The sequence below is a fragment of the Leuciscus leuciscus genome (genome assembly GCF_965113295.1).
Source record: "Leuciscus leuciscus genome assembly, chromosome: 22".
Lineage (NCBI taxonomy): Eukaryota > Metazoa > Chordata > Actinopteri > Cypriniformes > Leuciscidae > Leuciscus > Leuciscus leuciscus.
In genome coordinates this window covers 8,408,906-8,435,787 of record NC_138746.1, presented here as the reverse complement: position 1 = coordinate 8,435,787, position 26,882 = coordinate 8,408,906, and the positions used below count along the sequence as shown (strand labels likewise).

Sequence of the window (26,882 nt, the reverse complement as noted above, 5' to 3'; positions counted from 1 at the left end):
ATTCAATGAAATTGAATGTTTCTGTCTCACAGGTGTGTCAGAAGTCAGGTGAGATTTCTCTGCTGAAGCAGCAGCTGAAGGACTTACAGGCGGATCTTGGTCAGAAGGCCAGCGAGATTGTTGCTTTGAAGGCCCAGTTGAGAGAGGCTCGTTCTGAGCTTCAAGCTAGCCAGACTCGCTCACAGGAAGCCCACGCCACAGCCCGCACTCGCACACTCGAACTCGAGGTTTGCGAGAATGAGCTACAGCGCCGTAAGAGCGAAGCGGAGCTCCTGCGGGAGAAGATGGGCCGTTTGGAGGAAGAGTCCATCCGTCTTAAAGAGGCTTTGGCGGTGCCCACGTCCCAAGCTCTTCCTTCTAAAGGCCAATGCATGAGCTTGCCCCTGCCCCAAAGCCGTGGGGTGATCACTCACGGGATCAGCCCTGCTTTCCGGGACAACAACAGCGAAGAGCAGCTTCTAGCATATGATAGTGATGAAGCAAAGGTGCAGCGCCAGAGCGTGGACATGCTTCACGGTCTCCGTCAGCAGGTGGACCGACTGCGGGCAGAGCTGATGTACGAGAGGAGGCGGAGCGAGGACCAGCTGGAGGGCTTTGACGATGAACGCAGGGTGTGGCAAGAGGAGAAAGACAAGGTGATCCGTTACCAGAAGCAGCTGCAGCAGAACTACATCCAGATGTACCGCAGAAACCGTGACCTGGAGCGTGTGATGAGGGAACTTAGTCTGGAGCTGGAGAACAGGGACATGGAGGAGTTTGACATGCGCAGCAACGAGATCCATTTTGAGGAGATCACTGCCACTGAAATCTAACCCACATCTTACTCCGCCCTCCAAAAACACATCTCCACTGTGCTTGTGTGAGGAGCACCAGTCTTTCTGCCGTGTCATTTGGCATTCTTCTCTACACTATTTCAAAAAGACTTGTGTTCAAGGCAAGTTATTGTTATGATGTCCGCAGAGGCCAATAAAACAGGGAATGTTTGTATTTAGACATCTTTATTATCACTTCCTGCCTCAGAAACCTGTGAGGGACTACAGATGAATGTAAAATGACTGTGAACAGCAGTTAAATGATGCCATTGATGAAGGGAAGGATGTCCTAAAAAATGGTGCTTTGTTGCTGACAAACCCCTATAGTACAACTAGGGCTGTAATTAAGTTCAATGAATTAAAAGAAAAATCACATAGGAAGTTCACAAAAGACGTGTTTTTCTGTTGAAAAACGTAACTACACATTTGAACAGAATACAGAGCTTTCAATATTCCCCCCCCCCCCCCCCCAAAGTTTATTTTACTACTTTGAACTACAAGATATTGAAATGAGCAGCAAGATGAGACGTAACGGCCAAAGATGTTTGTAGTGTAGAGAGAACACTAGAATGCGTCCTTTGTGAACTACCTTGGACAGATTGACAAACCCATTTGCTAAACGGGTTGCTGTGGACTGTAGACCAAGGATTGGCTTATGTTCAATTATATGAAGAAACAAATCAAACATACAGTATATGAAACTGTCTATTCAATACTTTACTCGCTTGCTACAATAATGTAACATTTCATTCGGAAATTTTTCTTAGCAAATATTGATGTATGCAGTTATTTGCGATTCATTTGATTACATAATTGAAATTGATTGGCACTTCACAGCCTTAATTACAATATTTTCATTAGTTCAGCTGAATACCTTACACACAATCAGAAAAGACTGTCTCAGCAAAGAAATATACTGAAATGGCTATGAGATTGAAGAACTGATAGGAAGAAATACAGCATGTAGGGTAAGGGTTTCATGGAGTTTATCATATCCTATAATGGAAAGAGCACAATCCTCGCCTCGCCCATTATACCAGCATTAACACTGATGGGAAGAGATTTGGGATACGTTCAGACTGCAGGTAAATGAAGCCCCAAATCCGATTTTTTTGCTCACATGTGACCCTCATCTGTTTGTGTCATGACAGTGTGAACAGAACAAACACACATGGAATCTGATCTTTTTGATTCCGATTTGTGTCACTTCCATATGTGGTCCTAAATCCGATACAGGTCAGATGTTTTACAATACGACCACAGTCTGAACAGTTTTATCGGAATGAATGCAACTTTTATGTAACTCTAGATTTACAATTCTGCGCTCAGGGGAGTCACATACTCCAAGTTATCAAGACAGTTGCGAAAGGTAGTCAGTGAAGAACAGTGATGTGTCAAGAGCTCATAAGTATTATGTGACCGCTCTATATGCGAGCAAAACATCATAAATGTTTAAAATCTCTGCTCTCTTTTTTTCCGCATCCTACGTCTTTGTTTTTAATATCGCCTGCACATAAATCCACTGGCTTCCGAGACAGATCACACTATTAATAAACAGATAATCACTTACTTTAATGTTCTCGGTGTTTACTTCTGTATGACAGCATGCTGCGTGACATCTTTTTATCATTCTTTTCAGGATCACGATCTGTTCACACTGGAATCTGATACTGGACTCATTTAAAACAACAATGTGAACGGCTATCCAAAATCGGATCTGAGCAATAAATCGGAATTGAGCACTAAGACTTGCAGTGTGAACGTAGCCTTGAAGGCACTCTATTGAGCATATCATGTTAGGCCACCGAAGCTGACGTTTTGTTGAATTCATTCTTGGTGTTCTAGCTGTGCTGGTGTTAAGTACTCAGTAACATTGTGTCATTTCTCAGCCATTTACGGCACTATGCAGCAAGAACTGTCACCTCTCATCTCACAGCCCCGCTGCTTACACTACATTTGATACTAATTACTGATGTAGAAGTGTTATTTTTATAATTAGATGATATATTAGCAGACATAACTAGCAAATATAGAGGCAAATATATTTTTTCTTTTTTTTTGAGTATTGCCTTGCACACTGTACAGAGTGAATAGCATGTGTGCATGACACCGTAGCATTTCTGTGGCCAGACAGTCTGGCGTCGAGTCACGTTATGGCTTCACACAGGTCAGTGGGTTGGTTTTTCCAACCAATTCTGCGAAGTAATGACATAGTTGATGAATGCATAGATATATATCATAATAGATTTACATACAATCTGAGAAATACTAATCAAATGTTTGTGGTCATTTTGTTAAAGGGATATATACAATATAAACTTTGTTGTTTTTACAGAACAGATCCTTTAAAACAAAATAGATATGAAAAATTAAATATATATGTGATGTATATTTTTATATATAGCACATCAAGCTATTTTGTGGTAACACAGGTAACTTTGTGGGTTTAATAAATTTGAATTGCATATTTCACACACTGTTGTCCAGAGGGATCATTTGCCATCAGCTCTGATAGTATTTCATACAGTAGTTGGTGCTTTTATATTCTCATGGAGTCTACCGCACATGTATTTATCATGTCCTTCTCTGTTAATAATATACAGCATTATCACATTAGGATTTGTGTGCATGTTGTAGAAAATTGGCAAGAACATTGCCCGACATCAAGGCAATGTTTGGGACACTAACTTTTTTCACATCAGGGAAGACCGATACAAAAAATTAAATGAGGAACTCTGACTGCAAAATCACATTTTAGCCATCTCAACCAAAGATAATCTGTTACATATTTTCCAGATTCTTTTAAACAGCATATACAGTAGTTAATACATTTACACTTTACTCAGTGCTTCCTTTTTTATATAAAACAATGTGATATACTCTTCATGATTCTACAGTACAACAGACACTTTATTTATGTGATAATCATTTTTATATTTTTTCATTCAAGGCCAAATTATTAATTTCAGTATTGGTCAGAAAGGATTACTGTTTGTGATTAGTCTGGTCTTGTATCACTTCTGGTATTTTTTGACTACCTGAGAATCAAAAATATGAATTTGGCAATTTCTCACCTTGCTCAGATTATCATCCCTCTTGTTGTCATCATCTCTGTATCACAGATATGTTATATGAGTGTAAGAAAACTCGTTTCACCCCTGGACATTGTCCTGTGCATCCCTCCCTGACATGTCAATCACATCCCTGATGAAAACATGTAAATATTCCTCATATTGTAATATTATTGACACATTCAATAATTTTGTTTTTACACACGCAAAATATCTATTTTGAAGTTGTAACCACTGTGAATAGACCAAAGCAAATTAACGTTTAATCTTTTTTCCCTAGTGTATGTGCTTGTGTATGTTTCCTTTGTCAATCTGTAGTATTTTTAGTCATGTATGTATATTTTCATGTTGTATATTTCTTGTAAAAATGTGTTTTTAATTAAAGAAAGTCACCTCAAGCTAAGTATGGTGTTTTTTCAAATTTACCTACAGTTTTTACTGACAAGTCAACAATTTTATTTTACAAAAAAATATAATTTTCACACAAAAAAAGTTCAGATTTGGGCCACATTTACCTGCAGTTTGAATGTAGGCAAGTAGCTTTAGTAATTTGTGCATTATCATTAGAGGTCAGAATCAGAGTAAAAAGAGCTTACACGATGGAAACAGGCAATATTTAACTTTTTTTATTTATATTCACACAATGCCTTTTGTAATAAACGAATTGCAAAAAATGCAGACCAGATGCTTTTTATATGCTTACAGAGTAAAACGTTCAGTATATAACACTGATCCTACAATCATCACAACGTTTATATTTCAATTGCACAGTCCATATGTGCAGCATTAAGGCACAAATATAAAAAATGCAAGTGTACACATTAATTGCCAAAAATAGACATGAACTTGCATAGGATGTAAAGTGAGACAGGGGTCTTCATTTGTAATAATCCCCCAGACATTCACTAAACCAAACCAGCAATTTAAAAGAAAAAAAGAAGACCTAATCTCAATCCATGCTGCGATCGTGTGTAATCTCTTTCAGGCATGAGTGTAGAGACTGTAGCCCGGATGTATAGTGATATGATTTATGATTATCAGCATGTCATGTCAGTGTACTCGGGCTTAAACCGCAACAAAAATAGAAACCCACAATATATCATGTTTATTCCAGGGTTTCGGATCCTTTAAATGTGAAACTGTTATGACTGATTTATTAGAATTCTTGAAAACAGAATAGATGCGAATTAGAAAAGGGACAGGAAATAGGAATAGGAAGGGAAAAGGTCAGCATTGTGAATGGCCAATAGCACTCTGTGGAAGCCCATTTTTGAATTCTTGCTCAGGGGTCTGCCTCAACCCCCACTGCACATGATGGCATGATTTCTCTTCCAAACCAAGCATGCACCCTCTGTTTATACCCAGCAGCATCAAGGCCCCAATATACTTCTAGCGAAATCAAAGAACGGACTGGTGTGACGTAATTTCAAACAAAATCAGGCCGAAAACGAAGTTTGTTTGGATTTTGTTTCTGGAGTTTGAAACAGCTTGCCAAAGTGAACTTTCTGGAAAAGTTAGCTTTGGCTGGTGAACGCCTCCATTGGTCCGTGGCGATTATGTAATAGGTAGGTGTGGCTCCGCCTTCTTTGACATGGAAGTCTTCTCTGGTCCATTTCTTCTGTTCAGTGACAGTCCGTCGAGTAAAAACATGAACGCACTGAAGAGTGACTTTATAGTAGAAACTGAAGTTGTAATTCTAACTGAAAGTAACACTTTCCGTGTTTAATACTGTAAAGCTGCTTGCTTTAAAGCAATCTATTGTATAAAGTGCTATAAATAAATGTGACTTGACTGGAGTGCCGAATTGCAGAGCTGAATCAAACATATTAAGAGGGAAGCGTGCAGCTTATTCATCAAACATCTTAACATATTCATCTAAAAGCCGTTCCCAGCAGCGTAGAGATGTTCGCTAACAGTATACCGCTACAAAGGCATTTCAAAATTATTTTTCCCACTGAATGAAGAATGAAAAAGATCTTTGCCTTGAGTATATCAGGGCCTTTAGCGCAAACGCATTTGGTATCAGGCTGCTTTCAGTCCGTCTCTTGGGTTCTTGGGAACTTTGACGATGAACTCCATGGGGTATTTGGCCTTGTTACTGAAAGCCCTCCGAATGGCGTCCACCGCGTGCTGATGTGTGACACCTTTGAGGGACTCTCCATCTACTGACATCAGCTCGAATCCAGCCTACACAGAGAGAGAGAGAGAGAGAGATTTCTAGAAAAGTTCAGATGTCAGACTTGATCATTAATGCAGATGTCTGTTTTTCTGACACATCCCTGAGTATTCCTGGCAGAGTGCAGACAGAACGTGGTCTGAATGGCAGGAAAAAGCAGATGCTGCAGGCACAGGATGCCTCTCATTTCCTTTGTTCTCCTTCGTTAATACCTGTGAATGATCTCATCTGGTCTGCTTCAGACACTGCGCGCATGTGTGTGTGTGTGTGTGTGTGTCAAAGCTCTGCCAGTGAATGACATCAGCTTATTATACTTCAGAAATGGATGTTTTTCTCTCTGATTGAAACCACTGGCAGCCCTTAAGCACAGATGTTTGGGTCTCACCGGTCAAAAACACACGACATATCCATCAGCTCTTTTCTAAACTCATTCTCTTATCTCTGACACCGCTAACAGTATAAACAAAGTTACAAATCAGGGGGAACAGTCAACTTAGAGTGAGCAGGACCAAATTATATACACCATTCTCTAGGTGTGCATAACCCAAAAGTTAAACACTCTCACAGATGCAGGAGTGTGTCTTTGGAATTAAGTCTTTCCTGCCAGGAAAAAAGTACAAAGTGCAGCTGAGCTCACAAACGCAAGTTTAGTTCAAAGTAGGCACATTTCCTCCGTCACGATCTCTTACCAGGATGCACCTGTTTACTGAACTCTCTCTACACCCATCCTTAGAGGTTAGGGTCTGTTTTCATGCTCTCCATCAGTCAGATCTAACACTATTGTCCCCTTATAGCAGGGACGGATTATGGTGATGATGTGCCCTGGGCACGGATGTCTCAAAGGCCCCCTTCACCAATTTTTTGGACAACAGTGTTGCACCTGTATGCACAGGCGCAGCAATAGGGCAGGCAAGCCAGGCATTTTAAGGGGGCCCCCGAGGGCTGATCATTTAAACAATCAGAAATGTTAATATAAAGAAGCAGCAACATCTCTGCATCCCCCTTAGTGGGGCCCCTCTCTTGTTACGCTCGTTATGCTTTTACCTTTTTCAAACTGGTGCAGGGCTTACTCGCGGTAGCTAGAAAATGCATGATTTGATTTGTTAAACATGAAAAGGACTTATCCGTCTGGCATGGCAGCTCGCTCTAACTTTAACCTAGATAAATGCATATTCAAAGTGTTTGTGCGGAGTGTGCAGCGCGCACTGCATGGCAGGCGTCGGCGCGAACACTTGCATTTTCCTATCAACAGTGGAAACAACTTGAAATACTCAATCTTTCCTGGTCATATACAAACATAATACAAACTTTGTTGTATTATTTAAATTTAATACTGTGAAGCTGCTTTGATACAATCTGTATTGTGAAAAGCGCTATACAAATAAACTTGACTTGACTTGACTTGACTTGACATATACAGAAAAGAATAATGCATCAGTCGCAAGTAGCTACTTTTATTTTTGTAAACTCACAATAACAAGAAAACGTTGTGCTTTTGTAAAATAAAATAAAACAAACAGGGCCGCGCTTTCATGGTCTCCGTGGCGTGAACTGGAGCGCGTCTCAAAAAAGAACTGAAACACAGTGTATAGCCTCACAGACATGATGAATATTTCTATATAAAGCTTGAAATGTCCACTTTTAAACGAAAAAATTCTAATCGAAAGCAAATACCGGCTGATTAGGCTGATATGATATGAAAGGTGCATTTCTCTCTAAAGGCGCATCCACTTTACAGCGGAGATATAGATTGCAGCCGACACTGATTTAGAAATATATTTTTTTTATTATTAAACAATAGAAATGCCTAGTTTTTTTTTTTTTTCAGACATATTATCATTAGCCTGCTTTTGTTTTGCTTTGTCGCTTTGCGGCAAGATTTATGCATGAAATTAATATTAACGTGAGATTAGTCGACTAATTGCTTGAATGACTACTAGTCGACTAGAAAAATCTTTAGTCAATGGCAATTCTAATCAATGCATTTAGGCTAGTTGACATTTATTTAATTAGTAATTCTAGTATCCAGGTCTTTACGTTAAATTAGTTGAGTTAACAATTAGTTAATGAACTAAAATAATAAAACAAAGATTAAATTAAGATGCTATATAGCATTGCTTGTTCCACCACAAAAGACACTTTTTAAGATGACAATCCGTTACACATTTGAAGATTTACTGTATCTTGATGATTGTTGTATTGTATTTTATCTTCTGTTATAAAGATGAACATTGACATTTCGTTAAAAAAATAAGCCCATAGGTTTTAAACTCATTTTTGTTTTGGTTTTTGAGTAACCGTCTTCTACGCATGACTTTTATATTACGCAATGCTTTTCACTCGCCTCTAGATGTCCCTCTCAACAGCGCAGCAAAAAAATCACATTATTCCTCAATATTTAACACAATTTTACTGAAAATAAAATTCAAATTCAAATATGTATTTGAAAAGAATAGACACAGTAAATTTGACAGGGCCCCCTGCTGGCCCAGTGCCCTGGGCAAGTGCCCAGTAGGCCCGTGCGTTAATTCGTGCCTGCCTTAGAGACATTGTATTTCTCTGTGCATTCAAGCAAAAATAAAAATGGAAAACATTTCTTAGTTGGGCTAAACTGATAAAGCTTTCAGTTAAGAGTGTACCCAATGTTTAAATATATTCCACATATTTTCCATTAAAAAATCCATTTGGGATGTCCCATAGAGATGCGCGGTTTGCGGTTACAGCCGCGGACTCCGCGGATAAACCGCGGATCGGGCGGATGACGTGACGAAAAATTATATTTTAATTAAATTCGGGCGGGTGGCGGGCGGTTGAACCAATCCAATGAAAAATATATGTATACACCAATCAGTGGATGGCGGGCGGGTGCGGTTTTGAAAATTGGTCAAAAACGTTGGTGCGGATGGATGGCGGACGGATGATGAGTTTTGTGCTGCGGTTGCGGATGAAATAATAGCCCATCCGCGCATCTCTAATGTCCCATAAGGACAGAACATTGTAGAGTTAAAGGTATAGCGGAGGATCTTTCCAAATTTTAGATAAGACCCGCCCTCTCCACTTTTTGAAAAGTTTGATTGATTCACCAGAATGATTGACAATTAGGAGGACCAATAGTATAGGTTACCCACCAGGAAGTAAAACATCCTCCGCTATACCTTTAATGTTGAGATAAACGTTGTTCTTAAAGGGATAGTTCACGCAAAAATAAATCAAGGAATAGTTCATCAAAAAATTGAAATTCTCACCCTCATGTTGCTCTAAATGTATATGACTTTCTTTCTTCTGTGAAACAAAGAAGACTGAAAGAAGATCGAAAGAAAATGTTGGTGACCACTTCCAATGTATGGACAAAAAAAGATCTTAAAATATCTTTCTTTGTGATTCACAGAAGAAAGTCATACAGGTTTGGAATGACATGAAGGTGAGAAAATTATGACAGAATTTTAATTTTTATCTCTTTAAATCATTGCATTTGGTCTTGCTTTGTTTTAGTATGTAATGCCCATTAATATATCATGTTATAAAAGGATGTAAAATGGGTTGATAGCATCAATTCACACTAAAATTAAAGTTACTTGCACAAGTATTCTTACAATATAGCACACAAAAGATTATTCCAGTGATGGTAAGTGAACCCAAAAGTAGAACAGAAGACCAGAACTACTTAAGAGGCATTATGAAGAGTATTTCAAAACATTACACTTAGTCTGTTTTTGCCCCTTTATGGCCGTTAAGGGGCCTAAGATTTGTTTAAGCTGACATTCTCCTTCAAATAGCACTTATATTAAGGAGACCGCAGGGACATCATCAGTCTTTTCTGTATGCCATCTGCCTTTTTGACTAAAAACAAATCACCAAAGCATTCTATGGTTATAGAGGACAAGTGGAGTCATTTATCAGTGGATAGCAGTGTACTTCACTGTGTGTGTGAAGAGAAAGATGATGACTCAGGGAGGAGTAGAAATCAATGGGTCTCATTCACTAAGCATGTGTAGGCCTACGCACGAATTTGTGCATGAAATCTGTATGTACAGTATGTACAGACGCGTATGTTCAGCTGGCTAATCAGAGGTCTATAATGTCTGTATAAAAGGTGTTAATTGAGTTTGAACTTGTGTTGAGAATGGCACTCTCGGCACTGCTCGAGGATCTTGCTGAGTATGTGTGCTGAATGCCCTTAATATGGACATGGTTTGGGTGTGCTTTATGTAAATTACTTACCTCGGGCACGCTGTCGCTCATATAGAATACTCCGAATTCATCAACGTTAGAACGAGGTTAAGAACAAATTTATGAGAAGTTCAAATGTGCATATAAAAACGAACAGCGTATGCAATTATTAGTGAATGAGAGCCATTGTGTTTGAATAGAAACAGATTTTCAAATATTTTCAGATTTTGAATCTTCAAAGCCAAATGCTTTGAATGCTTATACCTTTTGAAAATTGTAGCTTGGTTAAAATAATGAAAGATTTCGCCAAATTGCCCATTGGCCATTTTGAATTTTGATGCAAAATACTGTAACGTTATGGTGCGTAACTCATCCCTCACCCTGCTACAGACCTACAGTATTGATATGTTAAATCATGTGGATCTTGAGGAGATCTTTGTAATTACTTTTCTAAGCAGTTAGACATAAGATAAAACAGAGGCACCTGAGCCACAGGACCAGATTATTATAATGACTTGAGGATGAGCTCTTTTTACTTAGGCCAGTAAGCAACCACTGAGAATAACCACATAGACCACGTTGTCAATTCACCTTTTCGTGGTTAATCCTGTTCTGCACACACACAGTTCAGTAATTACTTGAGTGACAACCGCATTCTACAAGCAAATTAACGCCTGAAAATGCAGGTAGTGACAACCGCATTTTTAATGTGTACGGAAACTAACTGAACAACTAGTTGTTAATGACGTGCATCAGAGACGTGTCTCTCTTCTGTATGGGTGATGCAAACAATCACAGGGAAAGCGGTACGAGCCTTGACTCATTCGTGTTGCCAGATCTGTCTAGAAAAACTGCGAACAAGAACAAGCCCACAATAAACCAAACTTATAAATCCAAATGCTTTATGCTGACAATAAGACCAAAATATCGCAACCCGCACCTGCTCACTTTAATAACTCTTTAAACGCTATCACTTTATGAGCCAAGCTTATACAATACGGACAGTATGGACGACAACGTTGTCAAAACGATACCTGTTCACACGGCTCCACGAAAACGACTAAAAGTTATGTCTTCTGCTGCCAGGCCAGTAGTTGGCGATGTCACTTTGTAAAGAAGCACTACCCGCCTATAGACAGAACACATAATACACATGTCGTCAACGTTTTCACAAATTCATGTTTTTGTAGGTTTAGTTTACATGGAGACGATAACTCTCTCGTTTTCAAAAACTTGCTCTTTGAATCCTGTTTTCAGGCCCCCAAAACGTTTTGTCATGTAAATAAAACGCATAAAATCTTTTTCCGTTTTTAGTTGAAAACTGTGTCATGTAAACGGCCCTTGAAGCAGCCTTAACAAGCATAAACAAAACACGACGCCTGCTAAACTGTAATCATTCTTTGATCAGAACAGCGGATAACAAACATGCGAGAATCAGTCATGTACCGTACACACATGGAACGATAATTTAGGGGACTCACTCCCACATTTAAATGTGATTGTCACTCATGAAACTTTAATGTGTGTACATTACATGGCCTTAGTCTTAGCAACCACCAAGCATCACCCTAGCAACAACACAGAACACTCTAGCAACCATAGAGTAATGTGATAAAAAAAAAACACTCAGAACGTCTTAGCAACCAACAAGCATTATCCTAGCAACACTCTAAGCTAGCCATGCCTTAGCAAATACTGGGAAAGTTGTCACGCTACCTCATGGTGGCAAGTTTTGCATAGGCAAAATGTTGAAATGTAGTAATTAAACTGTCCTCTGTATTTATAAGCTGAAGAATGACTGCTAAGATGAAGACAACAGACTATAATCAAGATGAAAAAGTGCAGGACTAATTACACATGAGCTGAATGAGCAGACTCTGTGGAGCCCCAACACATACACAACACCTGACCTCCGTCTGCCATGCGTGTCAACAACGTTTCATAAGAGGAACGTGACTGCAGACGTTGTGTGATAGAAACCTGACCTCCATGCCACTGGAGCATACTTGCTGCTCAGATATTTCAGTTATCAGTTAGACAACAGGAACAGGAAGTATGTCAGCAGGGCTCTCCACACTTTCCTCTGCAGGCCTGATAATCTGGAGAGCTCAGTGAAGATAGTCGCGGCTTCAGGGTGTGACAACAAGTGAATTGAGTGGAATGTGAATTAGCCAGTCTTTGGAATGAATGGGAATACCCACTAGTCTTTCACACCAAGCCCAGATGGAGGCCAGAGATGAGTGGATGTTCTTGGCAACTGAAGGGTTTTGAGCCTGACACCAGATCTCCTGAGTGTGGCAACACAAGCCTCTCAGAGCAGGCCAGGGAAGTGCTGTCACCTGATAGGCTGTGATCTACAAAGATACGTCTTCCTTTGACAAATACACAAACACACACACACACACACACACACACACACATGGGATTCCAGGGTTTTAACCTTGCATGCGAGGTCACAGAGGTGCCATTGGTATTGTGCCCTCACCTGCTTTGACCTTTATCCCTTATTCTGCCTCACTTAGTACAGATGCAATGCAACCTGGATGTTGTTTAGTAGGGATGTGGCAAAGCCTAATTCCGAATTCGGAAAGGCACGGAAGATGAATAACGCATTTAGTCCCTAAAGGGACATGGTTAGGCTTGATGGGGTAGTCGGTTACATTACAGTACATCAGATTTCACTTATCACATGAAGATGGTAATGAGAGATGACTGACAGGAGGATGTTGGAGGTTTTGGTGCGCAACAGATCCGAATTGTGTCATTAAGCGAAGCACACAATACAAGACTGAAGATTGTTTAGTCCATGTTGTATTCGAGACCAGCTCATTCAAGTCCGAGTCAAGACCAGTGGAAAGAACAGGGTTGTGTCCAAATCAAGACAGAGTCCATGTGCTCCCGAGTCTGAGTCAAAGACCATATTTTCATGGTCTTGGTTTTGTAGTGGACTTGGAAACATGTGAACTTGACCCTCTTCTGGTATTGGCCTTAAGTCAGCCTCAAACCTCTCCTTGTCTCAATCTCAAATAAGCTGGTCTCGACTACAACACTGCTTAGCCGCGACTACAACACTGCTTAGTAGCTGAGGCTATATGAGGAGGAGTTACCTTCAGAACATCACTGGTAGAGGCCGCTCCTCCTGGAAAGATCTTCTCAATCTTCACCATTGGCTGTACCTTTGACTCAATGCCACCTGAGATGCTTATTCCTGCACAAAAAAGAGTAGAAATCATCTAGCTATACAACTGTTAACCAATGACTTCAGTTCTCTTAAGAATGTGCATGAAATAAACAGTGTATTACCAATTCATCTACATGTTATATGTTCTTGTATTGTTTATACTGTTTACTTTGATGCATGTAAAAAATAACTGATCTTATGATTGTTCCATAAAAGATTCCAGTTCAAACTAAACAGATGTCCTCCAGCAGAACAACTGTCGTTGAAATTAATGGAAATTATAATGTTTAGTTTTCTCCAACTCCATAATATACTGTCTTAAAAAGGGTGCGCACTATATAACTGTTGGCTTACTGTTTGCACTGGGCAATTCACTGCCATCTTCTGGCGAGGAGAGAAGAGAAACTGAGGGAGAATCTCTTCTTTAATACTAATTTATCAGTGATTATAAAAACTTCTTTATTTCCACAAAGAATTTTTTATTCTGTCAGTGTACACTAAGTCATTGTGTGTCAAGAATGAATCACATGCTTTGCAAATCTACTGTATTAATAGGCTTTAGTCATACTATTACTCAGAATTAGAGATCTCAACAAACCACTAACCCTAAGTATTTAACTTGTACATAACTCATCCAGCACTGTTTATGTTACTGACATAAATGACATCTAAAATTGGCTTTCTGGGAAGGGATTACTTTTCTAAGTGATCAAACTTATAATTTATGCCTGGTTAATGATAAAAATGTCATGACTCATAATAAAGGAAGGACTCAAACTATGTCTATAGATCAGAATATAACAGAGACTTGAGTTGGGAACTTGGGCCAGTAAGAAACCACCTAGCAACCACCCAGAACACCATATAAACCACATAGCAACAAGCATAAAGCAAAAAAGAATAACTTGGAATCCACCAAAACACCATAGCATTGTAGCTGGAACATTTGCATGGACAAACTGCATTAACTTTTTCTTACAAAAATTAGTTCATTTGAGAAACATTTCCATATAGCAAGGATACAGTGAATCCAAGTAACTCACCCAGGGACTGCTTTGTCTTAGAGATGGAAACCTTGGTTAGTTCATACTCCTGCTCTGCTTGGCTTTCTGAGTGTCCATTGACTGGTTCTTTCCAGTCCTGATCTGAGCTGGGCGTAAACACCTGGGTCAATGGTGTCCTGCTTCGGTGACGTGCACTCATTACGGTATATTTGACCTCTTTACCATTCTGAGATTTGTCTGTTTTCGTTCTATGTCCATTCCTATGAGGGGATCTTCCTCGCTCTGGGACAGAATCCCCCCTGCTGGATAAAGAGTCATGGTGTGATGTCTGTGGAAAACGACTGTCTCTTCTCTGTGGGGAGCGTCCATGGCGTTCTGTGCTGTGATGGGACTCTGATTGCGGCCATCCGGATCGAGCAGGACTCAAGGAGCGATTACGAAGCGAGTCTGTGATGTAGGTGTCCACCGGTACATCCAAGAGAGGTGTGAAAGCCCGAGGTGGAGGAAGTCGTCCAGTCGGTAAACCTGCCAAGCGCAGTCGTTCCATATCTTCAATGAGCTGCCGTTCTCTCTCCAGATCCTGCACTGGCTGAAGGTGGAATCCACCCCTGTAATCTATGAGAAGATACAAGAGGATATTAAAACCATTTCCCATACACTCTTACACAAGTTACAAATATATAACATGTGATTTTAATCAATAAATTAAAGGTATAGCGGAGGATCTTTCCAAATTTTAGATAAGACCCGCCCTCTCCACTTTTTGAAAAGTTTGATTGATTCACCAGAATGATTGACAATTAGGAGGACCAATAGTTTAGACTACCCACCAGGAAGTAAAACATCCTCCGCTATACCTTTAACTTATTGATTTATTTAATTAAATGTACCATGGTTGTTTGGATGTATTAATATAATTATTTTATATTTTATATCCAGTGCTGGGAAACGATTAATTGCGATTAATCGCATCCAAAATAAAAGTTTGTGTTTACATAATATATGTGTGTATACTGTGTATAATTATTTTGTATATATAAATACACACAAATGCATGTTTATATTTAAGAAAAATTTGTTATTTATATATAAAATATTTATATATAATATAAATTATGTATAAATATATATGCAATATATATATGCAAATATTTCTTAAATATACACATGCATGAGTGTGTATTTATATATACAAAATAATTATACACAGTACACATTAAGTAAACACAAACTTTTATTTTGGATGAGATTAATCGTTGCCCAGCACTAATCATATCTATATCTAAATGTTTTTTAAAATATTTTTCTTGAAAAGTGTCATCTATTTTGCGATATAGCAGAATCACATCCAGAAAAATGTCCAAATATTTTTGGGGGCTGACCGATAACAAGGTACATGCCAACATCTGATATCATAATTTTACCATGGTAGCACCACAGACACAGGCAAATTTATAGATATATACATAAAATCGAGAATTCATCATGTTCACACACAAGATCCTCCTCCCACAAACATTGTACATTGTCAACATGTACAAATGGTTCAGCAGCATTCAAATTCATTTGCATCTCCTTAAATCAGTGCAGATGTTACAAAACCTCGCACACACACACTTTCCCTTTCATCCAGAAATGTGAGTGACAATCACACATTCATATCCATTGAGTAAGCAGCGGTGTGGCGCTGCATACACGCACATCTCGCTCAGATTTCAGGGGCCTCTAGCACAGAGAGTTTTGAATTACTCCTCTGTGGACGGTACAAAGGGGCTGCATTAAGCTTCAGACCTGCGTGGGTGGACGCTTGAAGGTTAAACAATGCAAGGCGCCTTTCTTGCATTTCAGAAACGACTTCCATTCAAAAGTCAGAGGCACATGCAGTCCGACACTCTGCACAATCACAGCCGGGACTGTGCGCTCCTTGGGTTAGAGGTCAGGAGGTCACACAGTGTCAGCAGCAGCAGAAAGAAACAGGCAGGCTATTTGACAATAAGACACAGATTATCTTCTTTTGGCATTGATGCATGTTGATGATGCACTGGTGTCCCAAATGGCAGCTTACAATGATCAAAACTTCACACTCCTTATCAAAAAAAGTGATGGTAGGGTACAGGTAACAAGGGCTCAGAGGGATTGTGTGTGTTTTTGGGTGCGGATTAAATATCAGCAACAGGAAATTTGTAGTATGTGAATGATTTTCAGGATATGAAATGGCTAGTGCAGAGGAGAGTTTGTGTCTTCTGGTTATGTAATTTCCTATGGGGATCAATCTAAGGACATGACTCAGCACTGGAAACAGTGAAAACAAGCGAGAGAAAAAAGAATGAGACATTCTAGTTCACACCAGCAGGGATGTTACCTGGGATGGGCGTTATTAGATGGCGACGGGGTGTTCCACCATGACGAGGAGATCTCAGGACAGGAGACCTCACTGAAAAAACAAGACGTATATATGATATACATTATAAGATATATTAATATACAGTAAAAACTGTAAATGCTTGACATATATACAGTTGTATTCTAAAAGAGAGAAAACATTAATAATACAAAATGAGTAGGTATCTAAACTTTTGACTGAAAGTACTATATTGTGGCAGCTAAAATGTAAAAAGCTAAAGGTTTTTTTTTACCAGAACGGCTTTTTAGTATGTCATAGGCTTCAAGCTCAAAGGGCAAAACCATACTGTCAAAACGACCCTGATCTGTGGGAGGGATGATCATTCTGCATAAAAGAAAGTTAGATGTTAGATGCAAACATTGCTCACAAAGCAAGTGACTGCATGAATGGTGTAAACATGAGTTATGTTAGTGAACTATTACATAGGTTGACGATGTAACTCTCCTCACCTGATCTCTCTCAGCAGCAGAAGCTTCTCAGGCTTGTCCAAGATGGCCAGCAGGGGGCGCACCAGATCCTCAACCACACGCTCAACTAGAAACTAAAGAACAGGTAGAGGAGATGCCCTAGTTTCATTGTAAACATTTGGAGTCAAGCGATTTAGATAATGTGTACCAATCACAAGCACTGGGATCAGACAGTCTCACCAAATTTGTCTAAAGCATTAAGCATTCTTGCAATTTAGGGTCACACGCTATCAATAAAGTACTAAACAGCAGTTTTAAACCTCAGCTAATGTCAGGATGACTCCTGAATTGATATCTGTGTTGAAGTGACCAAGTGTGGCACTGTTAATAGAGCTTGGATGATCTAGAACACTTGATCTCAATCGTAAATGGCAAGGCAAATTCACATTTTATAAGCATGACCAGCAGCCACATTGATTTGCCAGAAACATTTGGAATAAAGTATCTGTATAAAGTCATAAATGAGACATTTTCCAACTCAGCAGACTTTTAGCTGACTCACCCTTTTACAGTGTCTCATGACAGCGGCCACCTCATCCTCATTGAGAAGCTTGCGAGCCATGTCCTCCAACATGGCCATGGTCTCCGGGCTGAGGAAGGCGCTGTGCTCCCTCATCCCAGCACGAGTCTCTCTGGGAGAACTCAACAGGTTAATTATAGGTCGACCTCGCTCTTTACCTGAGGACACAAATGCTAGAGTAAGTCTACAAGCTCTGACCGCAAGTAAAGGTTTTATTTGCATAATAAAAATAATACTGTCTGATCTTATCAGCTGCCTTCATAAACATAACAGTAGTTAAAATAGCCATTTTATGTAACCAACAGCAAATATGTACACTGTATTGTAGTGTTACAAGGTTACAACATTACATAAAGACCACTATGCTTTGTTACTATGTGCTTTGAATTGACAAATCTGACTGGCTGACAAGCTGTGATTAGCTTGGAGTTTTCGATGCGTTTCTAAGTCTGACTCTGTGTGTTGCTGCAGTAGGCAGGCACTGTATAGAAGACAGCAATGCAATCCATCATTAGCTGAGCAAAACCATAGGGGTCGGACTCAAGGCCACTCCAAGGAAATTAATGCAGATCCGTGTAAATTTAGCCTCTTAAAAAACTTATTATACTGCTTTCTGGCTTTTCAAATGCAAATATCCATCTCTGCCCTTGGTCTCATCTCTTCCTCAGCTATGGTTCCCACAGAACGTGGTCCTCATCAAAGTCAGTTAAACCATATGTGGACTCACCCGGTTCGTTATCTAAATGTTTCGGGGATTTGGATCTTCCTCTGTGTCCGTCCCCTGTGCCGGTGTCCTTTCTATCTCTAGAAGACGACCTTTCCCTCCTGCGTCCACTCTTAAAGAGCAAGCTGACAAAGGTTTTGGAGCGCTGCAGGGTGCTTCCCTCCTTGTCTACCTTGTCCTTCTGATGTTTCCTTTTCTTCTGCTTGTCCTCTGATTAACATTCAAACAGAAACGTGTAAAAAAAAAGCCTCCAGGCAAAGGAGTTAAATTAGAAATTTTAACTATATTGAATAATAAACATTAGGAAAGCACCAAAGTGATAAAATACATGTATTATAGGTAGCAAAGTTTGCAAGTTCAGTCCTGAGCGATTGTGACCCAGAAACTGGAGTTTCTGTTTCATTGCTACTGTGCATTGATTAATTGCATAATTTAAGGCCATTTCTTATTGCTATCATCTGACTTGTTTCAATGGTATTGTATTTACACATCAAGGTAGTAATACATTTTTTTTTATTGATTTGCAACTACACGTCAACTAACTCTCATCGGAGTATTAATAGGCTGTTATGTTAGGGTAAGGGTTAGTTAGTTGAATTTAGTTGAAGCAAAGTTACTTATAGTCAGTAGAATGTCTGTTGGGGTTCCATCAAAATAAAGTGTTAGCAGATATTAAGCAGACAATCTACTAATAGTTTCATGACTGGGGGTTTTCATGTAGTTGCAAAGTTGCTTATCGTTAGTAGAATGTCTAAATGTGTTACCTTTTTTAAATTCATTACATTTTCAAATTAAAATTTTATCCAGATACATTAATGCAAATTATGGGAAATTTAAAGAGCCCAACACATCACATTTGGGGGAAAAAACAAGATATAAGAATTTGTTCAGTTGGCCGGAAGTGATGTTAGTATTTATTTTTCTCACACTCCTATCGTTTCACTTTGAAAGACATCAACCGGGGTTGTATGGATTACCATCATATTTACTTTATGTGGTTTTTGAAGTGTCAACTTTGGAGGTCCAGATAATGCATGCAAGCTATTATATGGATTCAAAGATGGATTATTTTGTGTTCATCTGAAATCCGGGATGGCATGAGGGTGAGTAAATGATTTTTGGGTGGAGTATCCCTTTAATACGTTTTTGGCCACATTATCTTTTTTCTCACGTTACCGGATTATACCGGGTTCCGTAGAAATGTGACATGCAAGTCATGCAAAAAAGTTAATGGTGCTAAAATAGGCTTTAGTTCTTATTTTCTTACTGAAATACGACCTGGACATGTTTTGGTGAGATTCGCCCAGGAAGAGCCTGTTATGTGAATTTGTGATTGAATGTATTTGTTAAAGGCCACAAACCCTCCAGTCATTTATCTCAGTGTGAGGTATTAAGCCTGGCAAATAAAACAGGATGATATACACTTTGCTGTGTGGATTTTGAGCGTACATTTCTCATGGCATCAGATTCTTCAGTCTGAACCGTTAATCTTTCATGGGGAGATCCCATGCAGTAATGCTGATGTATTATGCATTCCACCAAGTTCATTTAAATTCAGAGATACAATGGCAGCACACTGCTATTTATTTGACAAACAGACGTAGCATAGTGGCTCTAAAGGTCAATTGCTGGTTTTCGACAATGCATTTTCTATTCTGAGCAGAGCTTCCACAGCATGGTGTGTGTATCAAATAACCCAAGATCCTCATCACTGATCTGGTTGTGACCTTGGGCCCGGGCTCTACAACTGAGATATGAGTTACATCAGTGACACAAACAGAGTACGGCCTTGTGTAGCTCACCTCATTTTGATTCACAACCTCTTTTTTTTATCTCTTCAAAACAGCCTTACTATACCTGACACAGTGATGTGACTCTGGGATCTGCGGATGGGTTTCCGAGGCTTGCTGAGAGCCATCAGGACTGCTGTTTTAGGGGATTCCAGAGTCTCTTTGTCCCCAGCAGAGAAGGTCCTTGTCCGAGAGTGGCTGGTCCCACTCCGGATCGCGGTGTCTTTCAACAGGACAGTTTCGCCAACTGTTCGGCTGGTTTCTGTGGTTATTACCCTACTAGATCTTGATGTGGTGTCAAACTCCTGTGGGTCAGTCTGCATGGCAGTCTCTATCCTTTCAGAGCTGGGCCTGCGTGAGCGGTCCTCAGTGGAGATACAGACATCCACCATCTCTGAGCCAAATACAGGAGGGAACATGACCTGCGAGAGGCCGCTGAGAGAGCTGACCGGCGTTCCGGAAGAGAGAGAGGAAGTGGAGGAGTAGGAGTCTGAACCCTGGGAGGAAGAGGGCTGCCCTCCATTAGACACTAAGAGGGAAAAAGAGAGACTTTCATAAAATATTTTTAGAGACTGGAAATCTGTTGTCCACTTCATTACACTTGAGAACTTAGATGTACATTACAGTACAACACCAGTCATGCCAATTCAGCACACTCAGATTTTGAATGCAACAGCTTCCATTTATCTTCAATGCAAACACAATTATTGGTATCTTTGATAATTAAGTTACACAGTAATTGATGGGGGAAAAAGGGCCTGTATAAAAAGCTGTGAAAATCATCAAAATGACCAATTTATTTTTTTAATTTATTTTAATTTTAATGATCTCACCCTAAACCAAAAAAAAAAAAAAAAACTGGTAACATATATATGAACTGTACATATTCAATTATTTAACATCATTTAATCCACCTAAATACATTGATTTATAACAACAAAACAAATGTTATGTGTTAAATCAGGTAGAAAGAGTTCTTTAAGGTAACAATTGCAACCACTTTTTACAGTGTCCAGGGCACCAACTGAGTGGTACCCCTTATTGAAAAAATACATTAAAAATAGATAGATCAATAAATAAAAGCATAACAAAATAAGCAACAGACATGGAGTCTAAAAGCCTAATAAATATTAAAGAAAGTCCTAATGCACTTTTGCATCCAAACGAACATTATATCAATGTCACTAGTATTAAATATGGAGCAGAATTACATGAGCTTCTGTCCTGCAACCTAAATACTCCTGAATCACCCTGATGCTACAAACAAGCACAATCCCAGATGACTTATCCAAATGTGAACATTACGGTCTAATCCGTGGCTATTTTTATAAACCGCCCATATTAAATGGAAAACGGAGAATCAGAGGGCAATGTAAAACCTGGCTTGTCATGTGGCCGCTTGGTGTTCAGCTTTAATCTGGAGATGGAGCATCCCAGTGCACACCATCAATTTAATTATGAAAATTGTGTTTCTAACATAAGATACAAGTGCAAATGAGTGGGTCACACAAAGCATGCAACCTATCCTTTAATATATGTAACATTAAGTAATTAGATATTAAATAGTCAGTTTGGAGGGTAAAGTTTACATACATTTATTGAGCCAACTGTACTCCGCCACCATCTCCTTGTAAGCAGGATATCGGCCAGCCTCCTAGGACAGGACATTACACAAGACATAATCACAGTCAGAAAAAGATATACAGCCTTAATTACATGCATACAAGTTCAAATGTCCTGTGTTGGATATAATTCATTGTGCAAATTACATGCAAAGTATAAACAGCCTAAAAAATTACTTAAAACAGCATTTTCCACTAGGAGGATATGACCTCCTTTTTGATGCCCAAGGTGTATGCTGACCTCACTATAGGTTCTCATGAGGTCACAGTAAGTTTGTTCCTCTATAAACATAAACAAACTTGAACACCATTAAGATGATGGTAGGTGGCAGCCTCATCTGCCTTGTGGGAAAATAAGTCACTGTGAGGACATTCAAACAGACTGCAGCACAGTTTAAAACACATCCCTTTCTCCTTTTGTGTTGATCCTTGTCAGACATTTTCTCACATTGTCACTTCATTTACCAGCAGAAGAGCTCACACTTACCACCACGAAGTGGCATCAATAGCTAACAAAGTAGGCATTTAGCAGCCCTATATACTTATAGCGCCGCCGCAGGTTTAATAGAGCCTTGCCATGGGGGCAATGAGAAAAGGCTATAAAACGAGGCTTTTTGCTGATTATAACTTGATCCCTAAGGCCTGGTGAATAATGCACACCCGCTGGCTGTTTTTCACAGGTGGAACCTGAGCTCTGCCTGAGTAAAGCGAGCAACCAGGAATGTGACGGCTAAATGCCAGCTGTCTGCTTTGCTATGCTTTCTCACTCCCAGACGCAATAAGAGGCTGTGTTGTTTAACATGCTGTGGAGGCAATTAATATGCCAAAGCACTTTGGAAATCATTTGTCTTGATAAACTAAGATGTTTTCCACAGATAGAGCATCAGAAGATGCAGAAGATGCTGCATCACTGAAATATGACATTACATTTTGTCTCCATTTTTATTTTGAAATATTTTGTAATTCTATCTATCTGTCTATCTATCGATCTATCGATCTATCGATCTATCTATCTATCTATCTATCTATTTATCTATCTATCTATACAGCAAAATTCTGGGGTCAGTAAGATTTTTAAATGCATTCAAAATTGGTCTCTTTTGCTCACTAGATTAATTTGATGGAAACTACAGTAAATACAGTAATAATGTGAAATGTTATTACAATTTAAAATAATGTTTTTTTATTTGAACATATTTTAAAATGTCATGTGATGACCAAGGTTTCAACAGTCTTCAGTGTCACATGATCCTTCAGAAATCATTTTAATATGCTGATTTGCTGCTCAAGAAACATTAATTATTATTATCAATGTTAATGTTGGAAACAGTTGTGCTGCTTAATATGTTGTAGAATGCTCAGGATTCTTTGATGAATAGAAAGTTCAAATGAAGAACATCATTTATTTGAAATAATAATATTTTGTAACAATCTAAAAGTTTTTACTGTCACTTTTTATCAATGCATTCTCAATTAAAGTATTAACAAAAATAAATAAAAACTGCCCAAAACGTTTGAACGGTAGTACACACAGAGACATATATATAGACATATATATAAAGAAAGATTCTCACCTTGATTGTCAGCATCACGTGAGTGTGACTCTTTAGCACTTCAACTGCATTGCTGTGTGTGATGTCCTCAAAACTCACTCCATTGGCTGCCAGAATCTGATCGCCCATTTTAATTCCATTTTGCTCCGCCAGGCCACCAGGGTCCAGCCTTATCACAAAATCAAACAAATCATCACATGAAAAAGTTAAATAATTAGCCATAACATCTAGGCAACCATTGTCATATAGTTTTTAGACATGAAAATGTATGCCCCAAATGCCTGGTCATTCTGTCTTACTTTGAGACATAGATGCCCAGACCAAACTCTTTGCCACCACGGATGTTGAAGCCCAGGCAATAGTCATCTGAGGTTGTGTAAAGGTGCACTATTCTGCGCAGCGCTCCATCTGAACTGGCCTCTGAAGGTGTACGACCACTTTCTTCCACTACCATCCTTCGGTGGATCAGATCTACCCTGCATACATATATATTTAATAAACATAAGTTACAAAATAATCTCAGTCATACAACAAAATTACAAACATTCAAAGGTTTGGGGTCAATAAGATTTTATTTTGTCTTTATTTTTTTGTTGTTGAAAGAAATGTATTATTTTATTTAGCAAGGATGCATTCAAATGTATCAAAAGTGTTTTTGAATATGGCACAGAGCCACAGTGTTCACACTTTGAGGATATTAACCTACAAATGGTTTACTTATAGTTGTCTGTGGATATTAAGTTAAGATAGAAAAAAGAAAATACGCTAGCACACACACATAAACATTTAGGTGGACACACATATACTTCTGTAATAAACTTGCTTGCTCTACTATTAGTTAATGAAATGGCTGAGAAGACCACTGAGGTAACTCTACCACCGCTGTATGCTGAAACAGAAGCTCAAGGAAAAGATAACAAGCAAAGGCCAAGAGTCACAGGGTTTCCACCCCGTTAGTCAAGGCAGGGGGGCGGCAGCCCATCACTACACTCTTCTTATCTTCTTAGTTCAGTCATTCTTATTAAGCACATCTGCAACAAATAAATAAGGTACTAGTATTTCAAACAGGCCACCAAAAGACCCCTTGAAGATTTGAGCAGTTGTAGATTTGAGTCTAGATTTGAGCAGTTGTAAAAGCAACGCAGAGATGGTGTTTTTATTACTCAACAGGTGAGTAAGGTATTTTATTGAACAGATAAATTGACATATGTATCTAGTATGACAAGTTGACAAGTATTATCTATTGTGATAGGTCATATTCATCTGCACAGTCACGCAGAGCCGAAGCACAGCCAAAACAATGTTCTTCTGCAAAATGCATGCAGTTTTGATTTTTAACTGTTAATAAAAAGTTGTTTTTTAAAAAAAGCAACACTAATAGAATTATAGCATTGTGACAAGCAGGACGAGATTACTGATGAGCGCCACCTGTGCGACGCATCGGTCTCGTATCTCTCACGGAGGAGCTTCGGAAGCATAAAAAGAGGAGCGACGACAGTGAAGGACGAGAGGGGACCAGGCCTGGACTATTTATGTTATATTTTGTTTATATTATTTTACTTTCGTTTTGTATTTATTTATTTTAGATTATTGAAGTTTGTGAACATTCGCCAGTTCCCACCTCTTTCTTCCCATAACAACAAACCGTGTTACAAGCAATAATATCAGAGGGAATATCTTTGCCTTTCAATAAATATGTTATACAATGGGAGGACTTGAGAACCACTGGTGCAGAAGTAACATTACAGCCTGATAGAATGTGCATAGCCTGATACAAAATATACAAAACATACAAAATAGCTAATCAAGTTCAAATGATGACCTAATATTTTTAACCACTTACCATGTAGTCTTCTCTTTTGAATAGCGGATACCAGGCACCTTCCCCACGCGTCTTACCACCATGCGCAGACGATTGTTTCCCGTCAGGACTTTTACAGCACTGCTCATGGTGATGCTCTCCAGACTTATGCCATTCACCTCGACCAGCTTATCCCCAACACACAAGCCTGCCAACTCTGAAGTGAGGAATGCGGACTCAAAATGATGGATATGAAACTAATTGATAGCTTATACAGGTTGTAAGATGTTAGAAACATTTTGGATGGAAATCTCAGTCTTGTGTCATCATGCACTATTCTGCTGTCAGGTGTACCTGCAGTGCTGTCATCCTCCACCTTGCTAACAAAGATTCCAAGGCCGTGTTCAGAGCCTCCCCGCACACTGAAGCCCAGCCTGCCATCCTCACTTTTGTCCACAGTAATTGTGTGAATGTCTTCACAGTCATCCCCACCTACAGTACATGACATCAAACACAAATAGAAGGAACCTCTGAGAACAAATTCTTAATTTAAAGCACAAGTTCTTTCATTACAAATTCTTAATTCAAAGCACAAGTTTTCACTTCTTAGCAAAAAGGTTTTTATAATATAATATAATATAATATAAAGTCTAGAACTACAATAATCATCATGTTTTCACAGCGCACACAACGCCTCTGCCTCTTACTCCCGATTTCTCTCGACATGGGGACAGAAGAGATGTCAGTCAATAAATTGGAAAAGTAACTCAGATACTTTGTTGTAAATTTAAAAGTAATGTGTCACTTTGCTAGAAAAGTAATTGATTACATACGTAATAGTGTTACTTGTTACCCCAAGCACTGTGGCTGATAACCAATAAATGGCAGATATTATATTTGTATACTATGTAGTGTTTTTTTTTTATTTAATCTAAAAATTTAAAATAAAACACTAAAGACTGAAATAAGCCACTTTTTTAAATATCCAATATTGACTGATACCAATTACCGAAAAAAAACAAAACAACTAATATTACCAGATAACCGATATGATACTAGTATGTAACTTGTTAATCCTTAAATGGAATAAATAAACCAGTTCTCATGAGAAAGTTGGCGATTTCATATGAATTTGCATGATTTGATTTGTACAAAAACATGATTTTTAGATCAAAACTAAGCCTTTATGGTGAACAAAATCATATGAATCATATCATATGAAATAATACGAATTTGCCACCAATTCGCCAATGCATCTATATCATATGAAGGTGCAAATGTTTGTTGGAGACTCACCATCGACAGGCGCATTGATGATGATGACCCTGCCCATAGGGGAGGAAGATCTCACTCCTCTCTGGCGCTGCTGCTTCTTGTGCAGGTAGCGTGGTAGAGTAGAGGTGCCCGAGGGCCCTGGCTGGGCACTGGGATGAGCCCCATTCGTCATGTCTTTGCGTGCCGTGTCAGACGAATGAGCCATGGCAAAGTGCCGACCTCCCCTCTGACCCTCATCCAGGGTCTGAGCTCCTAAAAGGAACACGGGTGGAGTGGGAAAACTAGAGGTCCGGTGGGTCAATGCCAGTCAGG

General features: G+C 39.1%; 2 protein-coding genes across 3 annotated transcripts in view; one reads left to right on the top strand and one right to left on the bottom strand.

Annotated features, from left to right (window-relative positions):
• lzts2a (leucine zipper, putative tumor suppressor 2a) overlaps positions 1-4,281 on the top strand; it is a 60,886-nt gene extending 56,605 nt beyond the window's left edge. For both annotated transcript variants that reach the window (XM_082153640.1, XM_082153639.1), the window contains one exon: positions 33-4,281. In XM_082153640.1, the coding sequence (XP_082009766.1) occupies positions 33-812 (780 nt within the window). In that variant the 3' untranslated portion in view covers positions 813-4,281. The remainder of the gene's footprint in view (positions 1-32) is intronic.
• On the bottom strand, positions 1,277-26,882 carry pdzd7a (PDZ domain containing 7a). The gene is made up of 15 exons (XM_082153619.1): positions 26,592-26,882; positions 25,650-25,787; positions 25,338-25,512; positions 23,794-23,970; positions 23,516-23,663; positions 21,913-21,973; positions 20,387-20,848; positions 18,533-18,739; positions 17,788-17,963; positions 17,268-17,359; positions 17,051-17,142; positions 16,777-16,848; positions 14,454-15,029; positions 13,337-13,437; positions 1,277-6,070 (listed from the first exon to the last, which is right to left on the bottom strand). Exons 1-15 carry the CDS (start codon positions 26,773-26,775, stop codon positions 5,906-5,908), a joined length of 2,826 nt encoding a protein of 941 aa, XP_082009745.1. The 5' UTR covers positions 26,776-26,882; the 3' UTR covers positions 1,277-5,905.